This window comes from Barbus barbus (assembly GCF_936440315.1).
Source record: "Barbus barbus genome assembly, chromosome: 1".
NCBI classification, from domain to species: domain Eukaryota; kingdom Metazoa; phylum Chordata; class Actinopteri; order Cypriniformes; family Cyprinidae; genus Barbus; species Barbus barbus.
The window spans coordinates 935,001-959,917 of NC_136729.1; the positions used below are offsets into that span (position 1 = coordinate 935,001).

Sequence of the window (24,917 nt, forward strand, 5' to 3'; positions counted from 1 at the left end):
TGTCACAACAGCAGAAGTAATCTACAAAGAGTAACAACTGTTTTACTTGTGAAAAATACCTCCCCATTTCATTAATCACAGTACAGTCTTTATTACTGTATTACGTTTTCTGAAATGTTGTGGTTAAAAATGCACCAGTAAGCATTCATTTCAGAACATTATTCTAAACACTGGATAAAGTCAGGTTCATAATTATCGATTCATTTTTATTTTTTGACACATTGGAATTAAAGTTTTTTTCAGAGGGGGTTTAGGATTACTCTATAAATCTGAAAATACTCTCAACAGACAGAAAAAAAAAAATCAAATTTTTAGGAATAAAATGCTAGACATAAACCACTGTGAATGATATATGAACAAACCCCTCAGTAAAACCCTTCAGAATATAGAGAGGAATAAAACTGCTAAGTTTGGTCTTGTTCTAAGTAAAACTACAATTCTGTCAGGACCACTATCATCAATAATAGACGCTTAGCATACAGTTTGGTTTGGCGGTATGGCTCTGTTCTGGGCAAAAACTCCTTGCCCATCCATGCAGCCTGTCATGAATGAGCATTATTCAAGATTAGAGAATCTGATTCAACAGGAATGCCAGAAGCCAAGTCCTGACTGTGGCCAAAGGAGGAGTTGGGGATGAAGGAATAATACTGAATAGCGCTTATATAGGAATGCTGCGATAGGTGTCGTATCCCTATAGGTAGATGTGATCAGCTGATGCAAGCTTGACTCACGTGACCTGCCAGAACTAACGTTACGCTTAATGTATACAGTTTATATTGCAACTGAGTGAAGTACAAATTGGTACAAAATATCTTTATGTACAGTAATCAAGTAAAACGTATTTTACACCCCTGAAAGAAACCATCTGATATCTGCCGTGAGAGCCCATAAACACACACACATATGTGATAATATTAATGTGTTTCTGTGTTTGAGGAGTGAGACGAGCGCCGATGCTCAGCGTAGAATCAGGATGTTGAAGCAGAAGCAGCTGATGGATCCGTTCCTAAATGCTCAATGTATTTACATACGATCTGGGCTTATTTGATCTGGCTAATACAGCCGAGGTGCTGTAAGCGAACGCTGCCGGGGATTGTGGGCAGGGATGCATGCGGGGATTTTGATTAGATCATTTACAGTCGAGCTGCAAGAGCAATTAAGAGGCAGTCGCTCTGCTATGAGTGACTTCATTAAAAATAGAGAGGAAAGATTGCTGCAGCTAATTAAAGAACTGACGAGTTTGATTTCACTACGATGCCAACTCTCACTCAGAGAGAGACGGAGGGATGGTTGATCTCTGCCACGATGCAGGCAGACGTATGCACATTCTCGCTGTGGTTTTCTCTCTCGATGCATGTTTAGGTCCTCACCTTCTCCTGAAGAGCTCTACTGATGCAGCTTCACAGGTCTGAACGTATTTACAAATGAAATGGGTTGGATGTGATACTGTGAATCCCTGCACTCGAGAGCCTTTGATCATTTGACCCCATACAGAAAACGTCTTCCTGGAGTCTCACTGTTTGATGTTTAGCAGGACTGTTTGTCGATTCAATATACTGATATGGAAATGTTCTTTTGTTTTAATGAGAATGACAATGATTGCTTTGCCACGTTCACCAAGACACTTTAATGCACTGTAATTATCCAGAAGTAACATTCAACCTCTAAAATGACTCATAAATATGCTTAAAACACATGGTAACCAGAGCTTGCTTGACTTTCTAACCTCCAAAACCATGTTTAAAGCCTTGAGGGTGTTAAATCTGATTTTAAAGGCGTTCTCTCTAACCTCTAATCTTTAACCTTTGACCTTCCAGATTGTAACCTGTTGAATTTGTTTGTTCTTCAAAGGGAGCTTTGATAGTGATCGGCTGGCTATTGCTAGGCAAAGAATCCCATACCGACTCGGTCGGGTAGTTGACGAGTGGCTACTCGACAAAGGTAATTAAACAGCACCAAACCCCACTAACGAACGGTCTGTCTAATCACGCTAAACACAACTCTGAATGAAGTGCAGGCCCATGGACGTAGCGGAGGACGGCGAACATGCGAAAAGCACAAGCGAGATTTAGAATGAGGTGATAACAACATTTGATTGGTAGTTTGCACCTAAAGAAGTGTGCATTACAGTCATTGTGAAAAACTCAGACTAATGGGAACGCTGCGCTCCTCAGATCTGTCATCTGACAATGGGACTGCACTTCTCCAGAGTATTAACCTTACCAATAACCCCCACATAACCCTCCCTTAACCTGCCAACCACACGCACAGCTGTTTACTGTTGTGAAACGTCCTATCGAGCAGAAGCTGATTCACAACAGTTCAAACAATCTAAACTCAACAGTTAAAGGGACTCTATTTCAGTGCCTCTGTTTCATCTTTGCTCTCGCCGCTCTAAATTGATTCCGACTTTAACCCTTTGAGTCCAGAAGGTCCATACTAACTGTCTGATGTGAGTTTCCTGTTAATTCACTTCCTGCTGCCTCTGAGGACACACCCACTCCGAGGGCAAAATCTGCAGTACAGCCAGGCGTTATGTAGTTCTTTTAGCTTTGAATAGTCTGCATGTCGGTAGTTGTCAAATAAGAATTGGACTGTGTCCTATGGTGTGACAGCAAAAATGTAGAAAAAAAACTTAAGATATAAATAACATGAGAAAAATGTATCTTCATTCTTAGAGTTGCAAATAGGTTTATAAATACAAACACAAATAGAGTTTACAAATAGAGAGAGGTTTATCTTCAATGTTAGAGGTTCTTTTTTATTTTTTTACATTTTTCCATCACACCATAGGACACATTGATACGTCAACTACCCATGTCTTTCTGTTATACACACAGGTATTTTGCTGGATTTTGATGCAAGAATCAGCTTGAAGCATGAAATAAAAACAACATGTGGGCAATTTGACCTATTTAAAAGTTCCAGCCTACTTCTGAAACTGACGTCATGTGTCTTATTTACTGCTGAAAGTGATGTTCTTCCTCTGTATTTGTGTCTTGCTTTCCAGCACAAACCTCTAAACATTTTTAAATCAACAAACATTTCTAGTTTTGGCCAAAATAATGGATCATTTTCATGAGCTGAGATCTTTTAATCTGCGGTTTTCAGTTTATGCATGAGCAGACCTTCACTAAACATTATTTGTAGAGCGCCAATAATCTTTTTGTTACTTTTAACATGAAACAAAGTCTCAGCTTACAAATTCTGTCAGTTTTATCACTAAATTTAAACAGTAAATGATGTTTGTGGCTCTTTAATGTGTGGCGACAGATCACTGATGATCTCTTCCTCTTTACTACTAGTTACAGCAGCAAATAAACATAATGAAACATCAGAAACAGAACAACTTTCTGAAATCAATCAGGAATCATAGCAGCCACTAATCAGTGATTCAACCAATCACGATGCATTTACTTGAGATGCTAAATGACAGAAGTCTTGATTTCCCAGAAACTGTTCAAAATTACCAACACATACCTGCCAAATGAGTTAGAAAATAAACTTAATTCAAAGGGAAAACCTGTGTATTTTTGACCCCTTTGCCAGCTGTTTGTTTTTTTCTCAGAAAATAAGACTTCTTATCTTCTGCCATTTTAGATCCTCAGTAAATGTATCTTGATTTAAGAATGCTTTGATGTTTGTGCTGAAAAACAAGACAAAACACTGAGGAAGAACTTCACTTTCTGCAGTTTGGGCAAAAGTTCATAAAGTTTCATGAGAAAATATAAAACAGACATTTATACTGCAATAATAAAACTGCAAATTAAACTGCTTTGTTTGTATTGATCTGAAAATGTGCACAGAGAATCGTTTGAGTCGACTCTCAGTTTGAGTTGTAGGATGCTGTCAGTAGATCTTAAGGTTAACATGTCCCTTTCTGTAAAAGAGCTGGAGGTGGCCGACGCGTGAAAGAATATCAGAGTAGAGGACAGTCTGTCAACTCAAAGGGTTAAAGGAGTTTGAGGGTTTACCGACAGGTTAAGCAGAATTTAACCAACCGTTCTTCTAAACCCTGAGGGCCTTAATTTAACGCTCTTCTCCTCTTCAGCCGGCAGCATTTAGTTTTCATTGGATTAGATTAAGTTGAAGCCCTCAGTCATAAACCTGTTTCTAAACTCAGATAACGAACCGTCTAAACAGGACGCAAACTAACCCGCACGTAACGCTGGAATGAAACTCAGAGGGTTAAACACTGAACGATATTTGGGATTCATGAGTAAACGCTCTGCTCGCTGTTCTGTTGCATTTGCAGAGAGAATACGGTCCCTTTAACATTTACATGTCTGACAGTCAATGATGAAGCAATGATGTGTTGATTTACTGTGTGAAGCGTCATGCGTTTGTCTGCGAGTGCAGTTTGGACTATGAACTCAAGATCAGTCAATAATTCCTGCTCTTACTGAGGATGAACCATGAGTGACTTTAATCTAAATAAATAAAGTAATGCTCTTGTATTAATCATTTTTACTAGTCCCCATAATCATGCAGGAAAATGTTAAATTAAGGCAAAACGCTACAGGCAAAACTATTATTTTTTGTTTCGTTTTTTAGTTTAGTTTTGAGATTTTAGGCAACTTGAATTCAGTGGAATTTAGTGAAAAGAAAACACCCAAATGACACATCTAAGTGTTTATTTCATTACACTTTATCTATTTGCATCTGTATATTTCAGTGACATTCCATACATTGAAAAGTTTTATCTCCACTTCAGCAGCACTTACAGACACCAGACTTAGCAGTTGTATTCCTCTTGATATTCTGAAGGATTTTACTGAGGGGTTTGCTGATATATCATTCACATTAGTTTTTATAACATTTTATTCCTAAAAACATGGCAAATTTATTTTTTCTGTCCATTGACAGTATTTTCTGATTTATGTAGTGATAAAAAGAAACATCTAAAATCCCCTCAGTAAAAACCTTTAGCTCTAATAAGTCAACAAAATTGAACAAGAATTATGAATCTGACTTTATATTTCTGTTCTGGACATTTCTGAAAATTAGTGCATATTTTAAACAATATTTGATCAAACTTGTAATACAAAAGCAGTTGTTTTAATATACTGTGATTATTTAACTGGGGGAAGTATGATGATATCTATTTTTTTTTTTTTTACTCTATTCACCTGTTGTCTTGTTTTAAAAATGAAAAACAATTAAAGTCCTGAATATGTCTATATAACATTATAGAAATGATTATGATCAATTATAGAATTATGATCATTATAGAATGAGTTGTGAATGAGTTTGATGTGCACTAGAGAGGGTAATGAGGATAGTCCAGACTGCACCGGGTCCATCACAGGATTCCAGGATTCATGTGGAAAAGGCCAGTGAATGTGTGAGAGCGACTCTCTCTCGTCTGACGTTGAGTTAGATCAGATAGAACATTCTCGAGCGGCGATGGTGTCAGTGTTATAAATTCAGGATGGCAGCACCTCCACAGCTCAATGAAGAGGAAAAAAAGGGTTTAACAGCTCAATTCCAGCAGAAGCCGTTCAGAGCCCCTGTTTTTCTCCCTCGTCCTTTCGCTGGCGTTCATCACGCTCTAAATGTCCCCTATGACATTCCATCATTTCCTCTTCTCCTGTATCCGATGCTCCTCCATCTCCCGTTTTTTTATTGTAGAGCTGACGCAGCCAGAGATTACAAATAACCGAAGCGCATTGATTTCTTTTGTGCTGTTTATTTGGGTTGCTGAAGAAAGACCTCAGTGGGGAAATGCGAGAGCAGAACACATTTGTTTTACAGCAGAAACTCACCCGGCACCGCTACTAAATCACTGCGTTTGGGCTCTGTTTGAACACTTTCTCACTTCTAAATGACTCCAGAGAGAATAAACACAGGCTTTTCTACTAGATAGCACAGAATCTTGGAGAAAAGCTCATGGGTTTCCAAACAGACTCGACTCCTGCAGAAACACGTGAGATTCTCACCGGACTCTCTCTTCATCCTGACAGAGGTGATGGATGAAAACTTCTCCGTGTTAATGAGAGCCAGCTTAGGATTGTGTCGCAGTTCCAGTGAAGTCCATCACAGCTCAGATGCACACACACAAACACATGTATAAATACTGGTGATGCACTGAAATTATGGCAGCTGAAAAAACATTTCTGGTTTTGGCCAAAATAATAGATCATTTTGATGAGCCGAGAGATTTGTTATTATTATTGTTATTATTTGTTATTGTTATTGTTATTATTTGTAGAGATTTGTTTTGTTACTTTTAACATGAAACAAAGTCTCAGCTTACACATTCTGTCAGTTTTATCACTAAATTTAAACAGGAAATGATGTTTTGTGGCGACAGATCACTGATCATCTCTTCCTCTTTACTACTAGTTACAGCAGCAAATAAACATAATGAAACATCAGAAACAGAACAACTTTCTGAAATCAATCATGAATCATAGCAGCCACTAATCAGTGATTCAGCCACAGGAGTACATCAATAAAACAGCTTGAGATCAATATTGTCACATTTACCACAGAAAATATATTCAATCACCATAAACTCCATGATCAGCTAGAAAAATAAATCACTTCCCACAATATATGCACTATATTACATATTCATTATATTTTATAGACCCTGTTCTTCAGTTTAATGCATGTTTGAATAAGTCATGAAAACAAATGTTTATTACAGCTGTCATTTAAATGTTTGTATCTCAACAGCAAATTAATATACCATTAAAAGTTGATATAAAAACTGCCTTGTGTACAATTTAAATGTTTATTTATTTGAATAATCCATTGATTTCTAAACAAATGTTATTTTCTGTTTTCAGTTAAGTGAAAACTTTTATTGCGGTTTTGGTTACAGAATTAATTTCAGTGCATCTCTAATATAGACATCTTATATACATTTACATTATATAGACTTCTTGAGAATGTACTTTACCTGGCAACCTCCCAGAAGTGCATAATGATGCGGTAAAAGCCACCATAGCAACAACCTGAGACCCTGGCAACCGCTCATATTCCCTCCATCTGTGTGTTGTTGAGGAGGAACCATCTCTGAAGAAGCAGATGCAGCAGAAGCACGTGAGCAGAGGAAACTTTCTTTCCAGAACTTCAGTTTCACAACCTTCATGCCTGCTGGTGAAGTACACGGGTCACTAGATCAACACTACACCCACTCCAGTGCTCTGGATCAGAGGAGACAACCTCACTCACACACACACGCACACACACACACTCTCTCTCTCACACACACACATACACACACACACACTCTCACAGACACACTCTCACTCACACACACACTCTCACACACACACATACACACACACACACTCTCACAGACACACTCTCACTCACACACACACTCTCACATACACACTCTCTCACAGACACACTCACACACACTCTCACACACACACATACACATACACACACACTCTCACACACACACTCTCACACTCACACACACACACACTCTCACATACACACTCTCTCACATACACACTCACACACACATACACACACACTCTCACACACACACTCTCACACTCACACACACACACACTCTCACAGACACACTCTCACTCACACACACACTCTCACACACACACTCTCACTCACACACACACTCTCACATACACACTCTCACACACACACTCTCTCACACTCTCACACACACACACACACATTGATGACCCGCTCGCTCTGTAATTATGGAGCACCGCTCTTTTCACTCGTCTTTCATCTGTGAGTTTATTTAGCCTTTATAAAGAGAAGAAACTCATCTGCACAGAAGATGGCACTCGCTCTGCTCTCAGTGTTCAGAGGTTCAGTTCACCCACAAATGAACATTCTGTTGTCATTTAAAGACGAGAAAGCAAAGATATAAAGAACGTGAAAGAAGACGTTTTGAGAAATGTCTCAGTGTTTTATGTTTGACCAAAGAAAATAAGTCATACAGGTTTAATGTCATGAAGGAGAGTAACGGATGACAGAATGATCATGTTCAGAGTCTCTGGTAGATGGAAACGTTCTGTTTGTTCATTCTTTCTCTCATTTTATTTGTTTATATTTTTCCCTCTTTTTCTGAATGTTTGTTTTTCTTTTTTAATTATTTTTGTTTTTAGCGTTTTGTTCTTTTTTGTTTATTTATTCTTTCTGTTTGTTTATCTGTTTATATATATTTAGTTTTTTATTACTTGGTTTTTCTTAGTTTTTTGTTTTGTTTTGTTTTGATTTATTTATTTGTTTGTTTATTTATCTTTTCCTTTATCTGTGTATGCATGTATTTATTTATTTTATATTTTTTATTTTTCTTTACCTTCTTTCTTACCTCCTCTATATTTTTCCATTTTAATAAAAAAAAAGTCACTTTTTTTTTCTATTTCAGATCATTTATATTTATTTGTCTTTTTCTTTCTCTCTCTGGTGGTGTTTCTCCTCAGACTCTCTGTCCTCAATCGTTCTTCACTCGACTCGCTGATGTTTCTGCAGACGAGGGGAGATGGTTTTGCGAAGCTCAGATCATGAATTCACACTGCTGGATGTTTCCAGTCTTTGGGGATTTCTTAGTCTTGCTCAGATCCGTTAAATGACGTCAGACGCACTGATTGACAGAGATCTCTCCGGTCGCTCGCTCTGAACGGTCGGATGTGAAAACCTCACAGGAGGAGAAGAGAGGAACATTTATGAATTTATTACTCAGGATCAGAGAGTCAAACACATTCACAGAGGTGGAGATGTGTGACGGACCCAGTGTGTGTGCTCTTCATCTCCTCACCAATCCATCATCATCATCATCAGAGGCAACATTAAAGCATTAAACCCGACAGAATCAAACACCGTCCGTCTCACAAACCTCTTTCTTTTGCTTGCTGTGCATCTTTCATCATCAGCTGCTTTATGAATATTTCCCATCTTCATCATCTTATTCATTCCGTCCACCTCTCGTCTCTGAAACCCTCCAAAGGTCATCCTGCCCGCGTGACGTTTCCATGGAGATGAGGATGATGATGGCGTATGAATGAGAGAGAAACTGCTGATACTCAGCAAACCTCACTCTCGGTAACACAAGCGAGGTCAACCACTAACTTTAATTGTGATTTGATACAGTGTATGATACAAAACCAAATTATATGATATAATTATATCAAACTATACAATAAGATATATATATACATATATAAGACACACACAGATAGATAGATAGATAGATAGATAGATAGATAGATAGATAGATAGATAGATAGATAGATAGATAGATAGATAGATAGATAGATAGATAGATAGATAGATAGGTTTTTATTAATATTTTATGATATTTATTTTTTTGTGATTTATTTTTCATTTGATTTTGTTTTGTTTTAATAAATTTTTTTAAGATTTTGTTTCTTCTACATGTTTGTTTTTTCATCATTTGACTATTGAATTAATTGGATTTTATATATATATATATATATATTTTTTTTTTTTTTTTTTTTTTTTTTTTGTAGTTAGTTTGTCATTCTATCTTACTATTTATTTTTCTTCCTTCTTTTTTGTGGTTTTCTTTCTTTTCCAATTTCATTGATTTGCCATTAATGCATTATAACAGCCAAATCATAGGACACAGGGCACACTAATATGAAACAATGCAATAATATCAAGATGCAGTAAGACCTTTCATTCAGTGTCCGGCTGTGGATTCAGAGCTGATCAGGCGTGTTATCGGGACGGAGGTTTGTGGTGTTTTTCCGTGCGTGTGTCCGTCACTGACCGGACGCTGATGGCTAGGGTGTGTTTCTCGCTCTCCACAGGTCGGCAGCTGACAATCTTCAACAGCCAGGCGTTCATTAAGGTGGGCGGCGGCGAGAAGGGCCGTAACTTCCAGGGTCAGATCTCGGGGCTGTACTATAACGGCCTGCAGGTGCTGAAGCTGGCAGCCGAGGGCGACCCGAACGTTCAGGTGCAGGGCAACCTGCGTCTGGTGGGAGACGTGCCCTCCGTCATGAACACTGACACCACCTCCACCACGCCGCTCGCAGACATGTCCACCACCATCATGGAGACCACCACCACCATGGCCACCACCACCACCCGCAAACAGCGCTCGCCCACCATGAGAGACAGCGTCACGCAGGTCAGTGTGTGTGTGTTTGAGAGTGTGAGTGTGTGAGAGAGAGAGTGTGTGTGTGTGTGTGTGTGTGTGTGAGAGAGAGTGAGAGTGTGAGTGTGTGTGTGTGTGTGTGAGAGAGAGAGTGTGTGTGTGTGTGTGTGTTTGAGAGTGTGTGTGTTTGTGTGTGTTTGAGAGTGTGTGTGTGTGTGTGTGAGAGAGAGTGTGAGTGTGTGTGTGTGTGTGTGTGTTTGAGAGAGTGTGTGGGAGTGTGTGTGTGTGTGGGAGTGTGTGTGTGTGTGTGGGAGAGTGTGTGTGTGTGTGTGTGGGAGAGTGTGTGTGTGCGCATGTTTATGTGGTTTATGAGGACACAAATGTGTATAATGACATGGGTATGACAGAGGTATTACAATATGAAGGTGGTTTATGAGGACACTGCCTATGTCCCCGTAATTCAAAAGGCTTAAAAAACATACTAAATGGTGTTTTTTTGAAAATCTAAAAATGCACAAAGTCTCCTGTGAGGGCTAAGTTTAGGTGTAGGGTTGGTGTAGGGCAATAGCACACACAGTTTGTTCAGTATAAAAGTTCAGTGTGTGTGTGTGTGTGTGAGCGCGAATGTGGAAACACTCACACTGTTACGGGGCTGACGAGACGTGAGACATGCGGATCCATATGCAAAGCTTTATTATAAAACATGGTCATAAAACAGGCAGGGTCAGAGATCGGCAAACAGGTATGGCAAGGACAAGACAGAGCAATCCGTGGAGCAAGCGTGGGTCAACGATCAGCGAACAGTATCCAAAGGGGCAAGGCAGAGAGATAATCCAGAGTCGAGAGCAATAATCCAAACGGGGAGCGAACAGAGTCCAAACGGCAAGGCAAAGGGGTAAATCCAGGAAACAAAAGGCAGGTATCAAAAACACAGGAAAACAGGCTAGGCAAGACTACGACTAGGGCTCCGTAAAGTTGCTATCGCTAGAAGAGTGATAAACGCTAACAATTACAGAAACAAAACAGAAACACAGAATGGCACGGTAAAGCAGCTAGCGCTAGGTGAGCACTAAACGCAGATCAATACTCGGCCGCGAGCAAGAGCAAGTCCCAGGCTTAAATAGTGTGTGATAATGAGCATCAGGTGTGTGTGATGTGTGAATGGTGACAGCTGTGATCTGTGCAATGCGTTGTGGGAACTGAAGTCCAGTGTGCTGTGTAGTGTGAGAGTCAATGTGGTGAACGGGTGACCTCTGGTGGTGATTGAACGGAAGTGCATGGCCAGAATTCGTAACACACACTGCAGTACCACACAGTCTGAGATCAAACGGAGAACACGGGCAAACACAAGATGTGGGAAGACAGTTGTTTTCTGTTTGATAAGAACTTGTTTTTTTGTTTTTTTAATAAGTATCAGGATTAATTCCTGTGATGCTCAACACAGGATTTGGGGTAAAAGTCCAATTGCAATTTTTATAACAAAAATTTTTATTTTTGATGTGATTTTAAACAATCTGTCTTGATTTGTTGTTTTTGTTTGTAAAACTGCACATTTTGACCTAATATATTATATCACAATATAGTCTATGAAATAAATATCTATTTAATTAATTATTATTATTATTATTTAATAAAATATACATTTTTAAAATAAAAATAAGAAATATTACTATTGAAATATTTCACTAAAATAAAAAATGAAGTATATATATAATTTTATTTTACAATTTAGATTTTTTTTCTTCAAAATTCCTAATAAATTAGTCTTAATTTCCTCGTTTTCAAATGACTTGATTGCATTTTCTTCTGATAAAAATTGTGATTTATAATTTATTTTATTATTTGTTATTTTTGTGATTTATAATTTATTTTATTATTTGTTATTTTTTTTAAATATATAGATTTTTTTGAATATGTATCAATATGACTATAAAATTATGATGATGATGATGATGATACAAAAAACTATAAACTACTAGGCCTATATAAAACAAAAAAAGAAATGTTACAATTGTAATATTTCTCTACATAATCAAGTATTTAAGAAAAATTACAGTACTAATATTTATATTGATATTTCATTTTGACAGAAAACTGCAGAAAGCCTGAAAGCTTCTCTTCTTCCCTCTGAAACACGCAGCGTGATTTTATAGTCACAATAAGCCATATCATAATTTTTATTTATTGTGATAAATTGTTCAGTCTAGTAGAGAGTTTATTATATTTCACCTGAAATCCTCTTTTAAGTGTCTCGATGGTGGTTTGATTCAGAATGATTCCTTGACTGATGTAGAAATGCAGTAGAAGTAACTTCATTCTGCAGATCCTCAGCTGTGGCGCTGCTGCAGTAGTGTCAGTTTCCTAAGGTCTGAAACGTTTGTTTGTGCTGTGTTTAAATGAAGCTGTCGTGAGGTGACGGGCCTACAGTCTGCGTACAGTGACTGTATACCGGATCCTATAATTCATCTCACATGAAAACACACACCGGCGTTTGCCTGCGTTTATTAGCTTTCCTCTTCCTGTACTGAGAGCGCATTCAAATCCAGCTCTATGATTCACAAACAGGAAGAAGAGACATTTGATTATGGCAACAAAACATTCAAAACAGCAGCCCATTAATATCTGAAAAACAAAAGCCTTTCCCACCGGGAATGGTTTTGAGTCTGTGGCGTTAATGCATTCGCTGGGCAGAGGATGAATTAAACGGATCCGTACGACTCAAATGTCATGTTGGGTTACAGAAACACCTGAAGCTGAAATGTGATTTTGATCCGCGTCACTCCGAATGATGTAGTCTCTAATAAATATCCCTTTATGAAATAAATAAGTGAAGAAACAGTCCAGGCTTCAGTACAATAGTCTGCAGCTTCTCAGAACTACTTAAAAGAAAGCAGGATTGTGTCCTGCGGCTGGTTCAGCGAGAATGAGCGTTGAATAAATCTGCTGAGAACGAGCTCCTCGTCCAGTTCACAGTCAAACGGCCGATCTGTGCATTCAGGAGACCAGATTCACTGACCAGAACTAACGCCAGCTACTAATTCTCTTCACTGTTTTATCATCATAATTGCAATTTGGAAGAGTTTGTATTCCTAAATATTTGAATAACAATCAGTGCAGGAAATGTTTTTTTTTTTTGTTTTTTTTTTTAAGTTTTAGATTAGTGTACTGATTAGTTACTGATTAGTTTACTGATTAGTGACTGTTAAAATTATTAATTAGCATACAGTGTTTTGAACAGTCAGTTTTCATTAATTTTTGTTTCAGTTTTTTATTTATTTTATTTTGCTATTTGAGTACATTAACTAAATGTTCTCTGTTGCCTTGGCAATTAGTTGATTGTTTTATGGTTTGAGTTTTGACCCTGACAGACATGAGTGCAACAGTAGTGAACTATGTGTGTACTAGAAAGAGAGACAGATGGACAGACAGGAAGACAGATGGACGGACAGATAGACAGACAAATGAAAATATGGACGGACAGATAAACAGACGGATGGACAGATAGACAGAGGGACGGACAGATAGATAGAGGGACAGACAAACAAATGGACAGATGGACGGACAGGAAGATAGACAGAGGGACGTGTTGTCAATCACAGGTCTGATCAGTAGCTCTTTGTTCTGCTGGAGAATCTTTCTGATGGTTTCACCGCTGACTGTGTGTTTTCCTCAGAGAGACTCATTTTCTCAGTATGTTCAGATGCTGAAATGAGTTTGACGTGTCTTGAGAAACGGATGAGAATGATTTCAGAATTTGTGTCTGGCAGCTTTGGCTCAGAGATGACAGTCTGCTGTGCTCTGTGTGTTCAGATATGACAGTATATATTTACACTTGGACACCTGATTAATGGACTGAAAACAGAGATTCACAGAGCTGCAGTCAGAGAGTTTGAGGGATCATCACATGACAGCTGTCTCTGTGAATGTGTTTGGTGTTTGATGTATTTTTAATTCATTATATTGAAGAAGGACGCTGTACGTACTGTCTTGTGTCTCTTTCTCTGCAGAATACTGACGATCTGTTAGTAGCGTCAGCAGAATGTCCGAGTGATGATGAAGATCTCGAGGAGTGTGAGCCTGGAAACGGTGAGTCAGTCTTACCATCCGTGTGTTTTTTTTATATGCTGTAAACACACACACACACACACAATCTTGTCCAGTGTGCAGCTGTGATTGGACAAAATATGCCTCAATTCAAGATGACAGTCACAGATTGAAGCTAAATTAATGTAATTTAGTAGGAGCTCTTATGGTTTGAAGTTATTAATAAATGTATAGTGTACCATACAATGCCTTTGATCATTTTCGTTTCATATAGTAGTTTTGGTTGCTGGAGCCTGATCAATTATGAGTATAATTATTAATAAACATAAATTAAGGAACTAAATTAGATTATTTACCCGTGTTCATGTCATGTTTTTAATTAACTCAAACTCCTTTGAATGTATATTTTGAAAATTAGTTGTATTACACAGCTCGTGGCATAGGTGTGTTTATCAGTGGTGTTGTGAACGAATCGTGTGTGTTTGGGCTGATGTCTGTCTGTCAGCTCGTATGGATGAGGTTTAACCTTACACTGGAGTAGTTATTGAGGTAATGAGGTGGTTTATCATCAGTTGGTGTGTTTGCGGTCAGACCTCATGACACGCTTCTCTACAAGAGCACAGATGTATTCATGCGGTCTCAGGTCATGTGATTGATGTCTTATGAGACTTGTCACCTGTTTCATATCTATCTATCCTAGCAACACCATAGTTGCCAGAATCCAGCTATCCACTACCTAGAAACCGCTGTTAACACCTTAGCAACAGGCCAGCATCTTCCTAGCAACCACCAAGAATGTTTCAGGAACCACTCAGAATGCCCTAGCAACCTCCAAGGCACACCATAGCAACCATCTGAGGGTGAGCAGCAGTTCATCTGTGGTTTTGAAAGCAAATATTTCTATTGCACACTGGAGCAGACTAAAGGACAAAGATAGCAAACAAATTGTGTGACTCACTGTCAAATGCTGGACAACAAAGTAAAAGAAAACAAGAAAGATGAAGTTGCAAATCAAGCACAGAGATGAGAGTGAGAGAGAGAGAGAGAGGGAGGCTGTGACTGGCATCAGCATGTTCCTCGCGTTTGCTGTATCATGGGAGAGACGGATGAGCCACAGACAAAGCAGAGAGAATTTCTGCATTGCGTTTCTGCTCCAGGGTCCCACAGAAATGTCCCTCATCTCAGCTGATCTCCACGGGCTAATTAATCTCTGCCCTCATTAGAAGCTCCTAACTACATCATTCACTAGAGCCTGCCAACCATTCTCTAGTTTATAATTAGCTGAAATTACAATCACACAACAATCTGTCTGTTACACACAAACACACTACAGTCTGACTGTTACACACAAACACACTACAGTCTGACTGTTAATCACAAACACATTACAGTCTGACTGTTACACAAACACACTACACTCTTAACTGTTACACACAAACACACTACAGTCTGACTGTTACACACAAACACACTACACTCTTAACTGTTACACACAAACACACTACAGTCTGACTGTTACACACAAACACACTACAGTCTGACTGTTACACACAAACACACTACAGTCTGACTGTTAATCACAAACACATTACAGTCTGACTGTTACACAAACTCACTACACTCTGACTGTTACACACAAACACAGTACAGTCTGACTGTAACACACAAACACAATACAGTCTGACTGTTAATCACAAACACATTACAGTCTGACTGTTACACAAACACACTACACTCTTAACTGTTACACACAAACACACTACAGTCTGACTGTTACACACAAACACACTACACTCTTAACTGTTACACACAAACACACTACAGTCTGACTGTTACACACAAACACACTACAGTCTGACTGTTACAAACAAACACGAGCCAGTCTGACTGTTACACACAAACACACTACAGTCTGACTGTTACACACAAACCCACTACAGTCTGACTGTTAATCACAAACACATTACAGTCTGACTGTTACACAAACACACTACACTCTTAACTGTTACACACAAACACACTACAGTCTGACTGTTACACACAAACACACTACAGTCTGACTGTTACAAACAAACACGAGCCAGTCTGACTGTTACACACAAACACAGTACAGTCTGGCTGTAGCACACAAACACACTACAGTCTGACTGTTAATCACAAACACATTACAGTCTGACTGTTACACAAACACACTACACTCTTAACTGTTACACACAAACACACTACAGTCTGACTGTTACACACAAACACACTACACTCTTAACTGTTACACACAAACACACTACAGTCTGACTGTTACACACAAACACACTACAGTCTGACTGTTACAAACAAACACGAGCCAGTCTGACTGTTACACACAAACACACTACAGTCTTACTGTTACACACAAACCCACTACAGTCTGACTGTTAATCACAAACACATTACAGTCTGACTGTTACACAAACACACTACACTCTTAACTGTTACACACAAACACACTACAGTCTGACTGTTACACACAAACACACTACACTCTTAACTGTTACACACAAACACACTACAGTCTGACTGTTACACACAAACACACTACACTCTTAACTGTTACACACAAACACACTACAGTCTGACTGTTACAAACAAACATGAGCCAGTCTGACTGTTACACACAAACACACTACACTCTTAACTGTTACACACAAACACACTACAGTCTGACTGTTACACACAAACACACTACAGTCTGACTGTTACAAACAAACACGAGCCAGTCTGACTGTTACACACAAACACACTACAGTCTGACTGTTACACACAAACCCACTACAGTTTGAATGTTAATCACAAACACACTACAGTCTGACTGTTACAAACAAACACGAGCCAGTCTGACTGTTACACACAAACACACTACAGTCTGACTGTTACACACAAACACACTACACTCTTAACTGTTACACACAAACACACTACAGTCTGACTGTTACACACAACCACACTACACTCTTAACTGTTACACACAAACACACTACAGTCTGACTGTTACACACAAACACACTACACTCTTAACTGTTACACACAAACACACTACAGTCTGACTGTTACAAACAAACACGAGCCAGTCTGTCTGTTACACACAAACACACTACAGTCTGACTGTTACACACAAACACACTACACTCTTAACTGTTACACACAAACACACTACAGTCTGACTGTTACAAACAAACACGAGCCAGTCTGTCTGTTACACACAAACACACTACAGTCTGACTGTTACACACAATCATTCCAACACTGAATGCTTATGTATATAAAGAAAAACCATATAAGAACAAGAAACGTTTTGATTTATAGCTTTATAAATTGGTTTCATTGGCTTTATAGAAACATTAAAGCAGCTCTGTGTCTCTTCGAATATAATCAAGATATTCTTAATTTATTAGTTGCAGAAGCAAGTCTAACAAAACAAACATGAATATTTCAGCATGCTGCATATGAAATGTGTGGTTTGATGTGAAGCGAGTACATTTATAGAGGTTAATCTCAGTCTCTCTGAGCATCTGGGCTCCCGGTGTCTTCTGTCGTCAATTATTAAGCGTCGGGGTTGGTCTCACCCCCGCCATCGCTCCAATGTTCAGCTTCGAAATCAAATTAGCTAAGAGAGAGACAACTCCAATCTCAGCCTTCCCCGTGGCCCGAACGCCCGTGGCAAACAGCAGTCACATTTCCAGCTTTCATTAATGTGTGTGGATGTAAACAGGCTCCTTAATGTCCAAAAAAAGCTGGATGTTTTTCTGGACATAGGAGTCTCTTTCATTGTGCTGCTCATCTTGTCATTAATGTGATTCAGTAGAGCATCCGTTCAACTCGCAGGGTTCTGCTCAAACATCCAGGACAAAACACTTCTTCCTTAATATTCTTGTCTTCTTTTCCAGTACAAATATCTAATCATTCTCAAATCAAGATATAATTACAAGATATAATTAGTTTTCTGAGAAAAAAAAAAACACTTAAATTAAGTGTTTACGCTTTAAACAAAAAAATAATAATCTGATGAGGTCAGAAAAATCAACTTGTTTTCCATTTGAATTAAGTTCATTTTTCCGACCCCACTGGTGGATAGTTTTTGCTTCCTAAAAGCATAAAGTCACTTAATTTTGATACATTTTTTCAGTAAACAAGACTTAATATCTTAAATAATTCTGCTTCTGAAGCAAATGTAACTTGATTTAAAGAAGTTTAGATATTTGTACTGCAAAACAAGACAAATGTGGAATAAAATAATCTTTTGCAGTGCATTTAGGCTTAGAGCTCATAATCATGAACAATATTGGGTGTAATGTGACTATTTAATTACTGAAAGGGATTACTCTTGATTTTTCTGTAATTTTAGTTACTGTTACTTCTGATGTAATCGCATTAAATACTTTATAAGCTGTAAAACATATTCTATATAAAACAATAGTGGATTTAACATAGCAATGTAACATCTAATGTTAGAAAATCTGTTATAATATAAGCTTTAAATGCCTTGGTCATCTCAAGAATCATTTATGCAACTTTATTTATTTGAAATAATTAAAAGAGACATTTCATGTCTGTCCTTCTGTTGTTCAACTTTTCGAGGTTGATATGGTATGCATTACTTTTTGAGAGATAGTATGAATGAATGAATGAATGAATGAATGAATGATGCATTTATATAGCGCTTTATTGTGTATTGCTGTACACCCAAAGCGCTTTACAATCATGTGGGGGGTCTCTCCTCAACCACCACCAGTGTGCAGCATCCACTTGGATGATGCGACGGCAGCCACAGTACAACGGCGCCAGTGCGCTCCCCACACACCAGCTACAGGTGGAGAGGAGAGAGAGTGATAGAGCCAATCAAGTGTATAGGGATTATTAGGAGGCCATGATTGACAAGGGCCAGTGGAGGGAATTTGGCCAGGACACCGGGGTTACACCCCTACTCTTTACGAGAAGTGCCATGGGATTTTTAATGACCACAGAGAGTCAGGACCTTGGTTTAACGTCTCATCCGAAAGACGGTGCTTTTTGACAGTATAGTGTCCCCGTCACTATACCGGGGCGTTAGGACCCACACAGACCGCAGGGTGAGCACCCCCTGCTGGCCTCACTAACACCTCTTCCAACAGCAACCTAGTTTTCACCGGAGGTCTCCCATCCAGGTACTGACCAGGCTCAGCCCTGCTTAGCTTCAGTAGTTCAGTAACCTAATTACACTTTCGAAGAGTAGCTAGTAATTAACGACTTGTTCAGAGTAACTTACCCAAGACTGATCATGAATTCTGTGAAGGAGAGAAAGAGCTTTCAGAGATGTTTCCTTTTGTTTTGTTGCTGTGTTTGCTGCTTGTATTTCCATTTTCTCCATCTCAAAACTGCATTGTAAGCAGAAAAAAGTGTGTATTTTTACTCTGAGTTGACGCAGGTGCTCTGTGCTAGTTCAGGATTATTGATTTAATTCTGTGCATTTCTCACTATTAATGACATTTAATTTGCCAGTTAAAGTACAGTGTGTCTCTGGTAGTTTGTCTGGCTTAAATTGCATCTCTCACAATGGATTTGCAACAGACAGACATTAGTGTCATTAGTTGCAGTTTAAGAAATAAAAACATGAATAAAGCTGCAGTCATTACTCCAGTTACTGATGGTGCTTACGTGGAACTTACTCCAGACAATCATTGTGAAACAAGTGAGAACGGCACTGCGCTGAGCATGTGAGTAATTCGTTTGTACGCATGAGTCATGATGCTATTCTGATGTTGTTCTTGTTGTCAACGCAACTGTCACAGGAGGCAAACTTTGACCAATCACAGACTACTGGAACAATGATTTCTACTCTATGACGAGATTTGTCACGAACACACAGACAGGCTGATGGGTTGCGCACACTTTCACTGACTTGTGCGTCTGCGGATTGACGGTTTGTGAAGATTCATCATTCAGATCTCTTCGCTCGTTTCCATCAGTTCTCCTCCAAGTGCATTTTAGAGAAGATACTAGAAGTTAATCGTCAGGATTCAAGGTTCCTCTCCCGCGAGTGATCAATTCTGCCCTCTCTGGGAACAGATTTCTCTGGATTTCCTTGCGTATTGTAAGATATTCCAACAAATTTAATAAAAGCAGGAAATATTGTTGTGCCCAGTGGCGCATTAACACATGTGCTCGTATAATTCACAAACCGGCGGTGTCAGTTACTGAATTATCAGACTCTATTTGGCGCCCTTGACAGATCGTTCTTCTGGTCGCCTCCAGCGGCTTTTTCTAGCAATGAATATAAAAGATTTGTCGGCGGTGAACGGGCATTCATTTTATACCGAACCGTTCCCCAGACTCTCAAACCGCAGACGTACGCTTCTACGCTGGGGCTGTTGGGTGGGATGGACTCTGTGAAAGATGCCATTAACATACTGTTTCCTTTTCAGCTTCTAACAGACGTATGTGTGTTCTGAATGTTAATATCACCTTTTCTGCTGGTGGATTCTTTGGGCTTAATGACTATGTTCATCAATATGCAAACAGAATGGTCTTTTTGAAGGTTCTGCTGGTTAAGGGGAGGGTTCCGTGTTGATGCCATGGTTTGAGCAGGTTTCCCAAAGCGCACAGATCACAGTCAAACAGTCCTTCCCCCCTTAAGCAATGTTTGTCACACTAATTTGCCTCATCATATGAATAACAATAATGTGCATTATGTGTTTAAAAAGAACAATCTCTTCTGCACCCCGTTTTCCTAGATTCATGCTCCGTCTCAGGTGTTGATGCCACAGATGAAACTGTTTGACAAATCTGATCTGAATCCTAATGAATACTTGAATACGTTTTGTGTAATTTTACGTTTTTGACATTCCTTGACAAGCCAGTTCCAGGGAAAAACGGGCTTTTGTTATTGATGGTGTGAGATTTCCAAGGGACAGGCTTATGGATAATTATCTTGAAAGATTTGATCTGTGTTTTTTTTTTGGGGGGGGGGGGGGGGGGGGGGGGGGTCTTGTGGGACAGTAATTTGAAAATATCACCTTCGGTATCCCGGGGTGAGAGTGGGAAGTTTTGCATATAGATCCTCATCATTAGCGAGCTATCACCATGCCAACAGGGAGAGGGGATTATAAGCTTTATGAGCTCGGGGAAAACGTTCACTGAATGATGAATTCAAAACACTTTACCAACTTTGAAACATGGGCTGAAATTTGTTTATCACTATCTCAGAACAATCTTACACAGCTTTCTTTTTGTAATTTTTTTTTTCATGCAAAAATCATGCGGCCAATTTGTTGATGTAAGTGACCTGTACTACGTGGTTTGCTCTCTTCTTAAACATGCAGTCAGTGAGTGGAGGTTAGCACAGCTAGCATTAGCACAGACGTAGAACTGTTTTTGTAGGATTTTTACATGAATGTACATTCTAGCTGGTCTAGCACATGCTTAAGTTTTAATGTTTCTCTATATTACTCTAACCCTGTAATGTATACAACTGTAATTCCTTAGCTTTAGCTTAGCTGTTTATAGTCTGATTTTAAATAGATGCTAACGAAACTAACTTTAGAACTAACCTCATTAAGTCTTAGTGCTGTTCTAATGATGGTTCTTCTCTCTCTCTTGTGCATTAATTTGCTTGGGTTCCAACTAACGCCATGTTCCTTCTCTCTTTCATCCTAGGAGGTGAACTAGTGTTGCCAATTATAACTGTGGATTCCCTTGACCCCCCGTCAATTGTGACTCGTTACCCCGTTATTCCCCCGCCCCCGACCTATCGCCCCTTCCTCACCTTGCTTGAGACCACCAAAGAGTCTCTCCCCTTGCCTGGTCGGCCCCCCTGTCCGCTGGACCAGGAGGAATGTGAAGAGCCCATGGAGGTCTCGGCCTACGGCTCGGGCGAGATGACGGAGTCCGACGATGAGGACTACTATAAAAACTCCCCACTCGTCACTGACCGGACCGTACTCCCCCCTCCCCCCGCGGCCGGGAACCCCCGAGGCGACCGGCCCTTCGCCCGTTTGCCCGAGTCCCATCTCCCACCGCTTTCGTTCACCCCCACGGCCCCCCCAGTGTCCCGGCTCAAACCCGGCATCAACAGCGGCCCCAACATCCCCGCGGGTAAAATGAACACCCGCGACCAGGTGCTGCTGCCGCCTGTTCAGCCGTCGGGAGACCCTGAACACGGCGGGCGGCACCGGCACATGCCCGGTATAACGTATCCTCCCAATTTCCCCCATGTGCCCACTACAGACCCCTTGTCGCCGGACCGAGGGCCACCGGGAGCGGTGGAGGTGATCCGAGAGTCCAGCAGCACGACGGGCATGGTGGTGGGCATCGTGGCCGCGGCTGCCCTCTGCATCCTCATCCTGCTCTACGCCATGTACAAGTATCGCAACCGTGATGAAGGCTCCTACCAGGTGGACCAGAGTCGCAACTACATCAGCAACTCGGCCACACAAAGCAATGGCGCTCTGGTGAAGGAGAAGCAGCCTGGCACAGCCAAGACAGGCACAAAGAGCAAGAAGAACAAAGACAAGGAGTATTACGTCTGAGCTCGGCCTCCGGAGGGACCGAGGCGGAAGCGAGGGGGAGAAGGAGAGAGATAGGATGAGGAATGGAAAGGGAGGTCCAGGTATTTGTCGGCAGTTTACCGGTCACATTTAGAGCTCTGACATCAGTCTTCTTTAATTTCCCATCTCGTCTAGCTTTTGGCCTCATTTCCAGCAAGAGATAAAGAGTTCAACAGCGTCTAGGGTTCGTAATCATCCCCTCCCTCATCTCCATTTTTGATAGCTAATCCCTATTACAAAAATAAACTCTGCAAACCTTTTGTATTGAAGAAAAGTGGATTTTTCCTCACATGTAATTTGACGCTCTAGTTTGTTCCTTGTAAATACTACGTGAGTCCTCTATATTCAGATCTTCTCCTAACCTGATGTCAAAACACCCGCGTACGCCAGGCTGCTTGGGCGATCCATTGTTGCTCCATCAGAGTGTTGGATGTGGTTGAGAATCGTTTGGGAACGAGAGCAGTTCAGCTGGAATGGCCTGGCATAGGTGACATTTCAGGAACAGATGGTGCCGAAAACGTTTAGCAGTCACACTCCTCCGTAATACTGCCAAACCAGCTCCGTGTCAAATCCGTCTCCCTCTCTTTCCAAGTGCTTCACATTTCCATCCTCCGCTCCCTTCATCCCTCTCTTTCTCTCTTTCCCCGCACCCTTTCTTGGCTTGTTCTCTCTTTTTCTCCTTCTCCTTGGTGCTCAGGAGCAGATGCAACGTAATTCTGTTGTGTTTCCAGCATGTGGTATTCAAAATGAAAAGAGACAAAAACTGTTTCTGTGGAGTCAAACAAATAAATATCTATCTATATATCAAACCGTTACAACTAGCGAAACATCTGTGGATGATCCCTTCAGCTGTCAGGACTCTCTGAGGTCACCCCGCATTCAAGCAAATATTGGTCGTTTGTTTTTGGGGTTCCCTAGGGCTCCGTCCTGGACCCGCTGAGGATCTTGGTTTCTGCTCCACATTCAAGAACCTGAAACTCCCAACAGCAAATAGATATATTCATATACAGATATTTGAAAAGACAAAGGGACACGAGCGACTGAAAGTCTGACGCGATCGATCAATACCCACATCATGTCAACAAACCTTATCAGTGAAAACAGCAGAGCAGGATGCTAGGATGTCTTTTGTTTTGTTTTCTATGTGTGTGCGTGTGTGTGCGTTTTTTTTTTTTTTGTCACAACGTCAAAGGGAAAAGACAATAACGTTCCAGTTAATGTACATCCTTTGTAGGGAACGTGAACTCACCTGCGTCTTTGACCACGTTCTCTCAGGAGGAAAGTAGGTATGAACTTTGTGCATTTAATGGAACAAACTCTCTTGAAAGAAAGACAAATGGCTTGTTCCTTGGAAGATGTACATCTTGAACTCTAGTATTCTAATTTTCTCAACTCTATTAAAAGAACTAAACTCTACATTGAAAAGAAAATGTTTAAAACAGTTTGTGAAATGTCTAAATATTTGAATCTCATCCCAGTGCTAAAAGAGATGTGTTTCTCCTAATTATCATCCCTAAGAAAAAAAAAAAAAGAAAGTGCTGTGAAATGCAAAGATCAGTGAATCGGATTCCAGAAAGCAGATGCTCTTTTGAATATTAAAAGCAAAATGTGATTTGGTTTACAAGAGAACATTTCCTTTACCAGGCGGGAGAGTATCTCCTTGTATCCAGAAGACTTTGATCGTTGACTCCATCCTCGGTTTAAATCATGTTGCTCGCTTTACCCAGCGTGTGGAGGGCTGTCCATACTCCATACTCACTCGACGAGGACCAGACATCATTTGATTTCACTCTTCCATCTCTGTGTGTTTGCGTGAGTGTTTGTGTGCTTGTTTGTCTGTGTGAGTGTGTTTCCATTCTTTCCGTTCCTGTTCAAGTTTGTTGGTTGCGTTTCTCCTCAGCTCCCTTGTTCTTTCTAAATGTTATTGTAGAGTGTTCCAGTGTGATGAATCTGCATACGTGTATATTAACAGAAGGGAATACAATTGGTTATATACTTCTTACCCCCTGTGTTGTGTGCTTATTTCAGATTCACACTTTTCTTCCAGAATAGTCTTCCTCACTTCAGCTCGACACGAACACTTTGAGAGTGTAAACTAGAGTATTTATAGTACAGTATAACTCTGGACTCGTAAAACACATTTAAGTGAGTGCCGGGAAGTCTTTAATTCTCATAATGCTAAGTGGTTTCTTATTGAACATTTAAAATAAAGCAGAAAATATTATAATGATCAGATTATGAAACCTGTATAATCTCAAATTGGA

At 39.9% G+C, this 24,917-nt stretch overlaps 1 protein-coding gene across 4 annotated transcripts in view; it reads left to right on the forward strand.

The window, feature by feature from the left end:
• Positions 1–24,654, forward strand: part of nrxn2b (neurexin 2b) — a 711,451-nt gene extending 686,797 nt beyond the window's left edge. For all 4 annotated transcript variants that reach the window (XM_079427101.1, XM_079427100.1, XM_079427102.1 and 1 more), the window contains 4 exons: positions 1,852–1,941; positions 9,765–10,087; positions 14,062–14,140; positions 21,764–24,654. In XM_079427101.1, coding sequence (XP_079283227.1) covers positions 1,852–1,941; positions 9,765–10,087; positions 14,062–14,140; positions 21,764–22,635 — 1,364 coding nt within the window. In that variant the 3' untranslated portion in view covers positions 22,636–24,654. The remainder of the gene's footprint in view (positions 1–1,851; positions 1,942–9,764; positions 10,088–14,061; positions 14,141–21,763) is intronic.
• Positions 24,655–24,917: the final 263 nt, after the last annotated feature.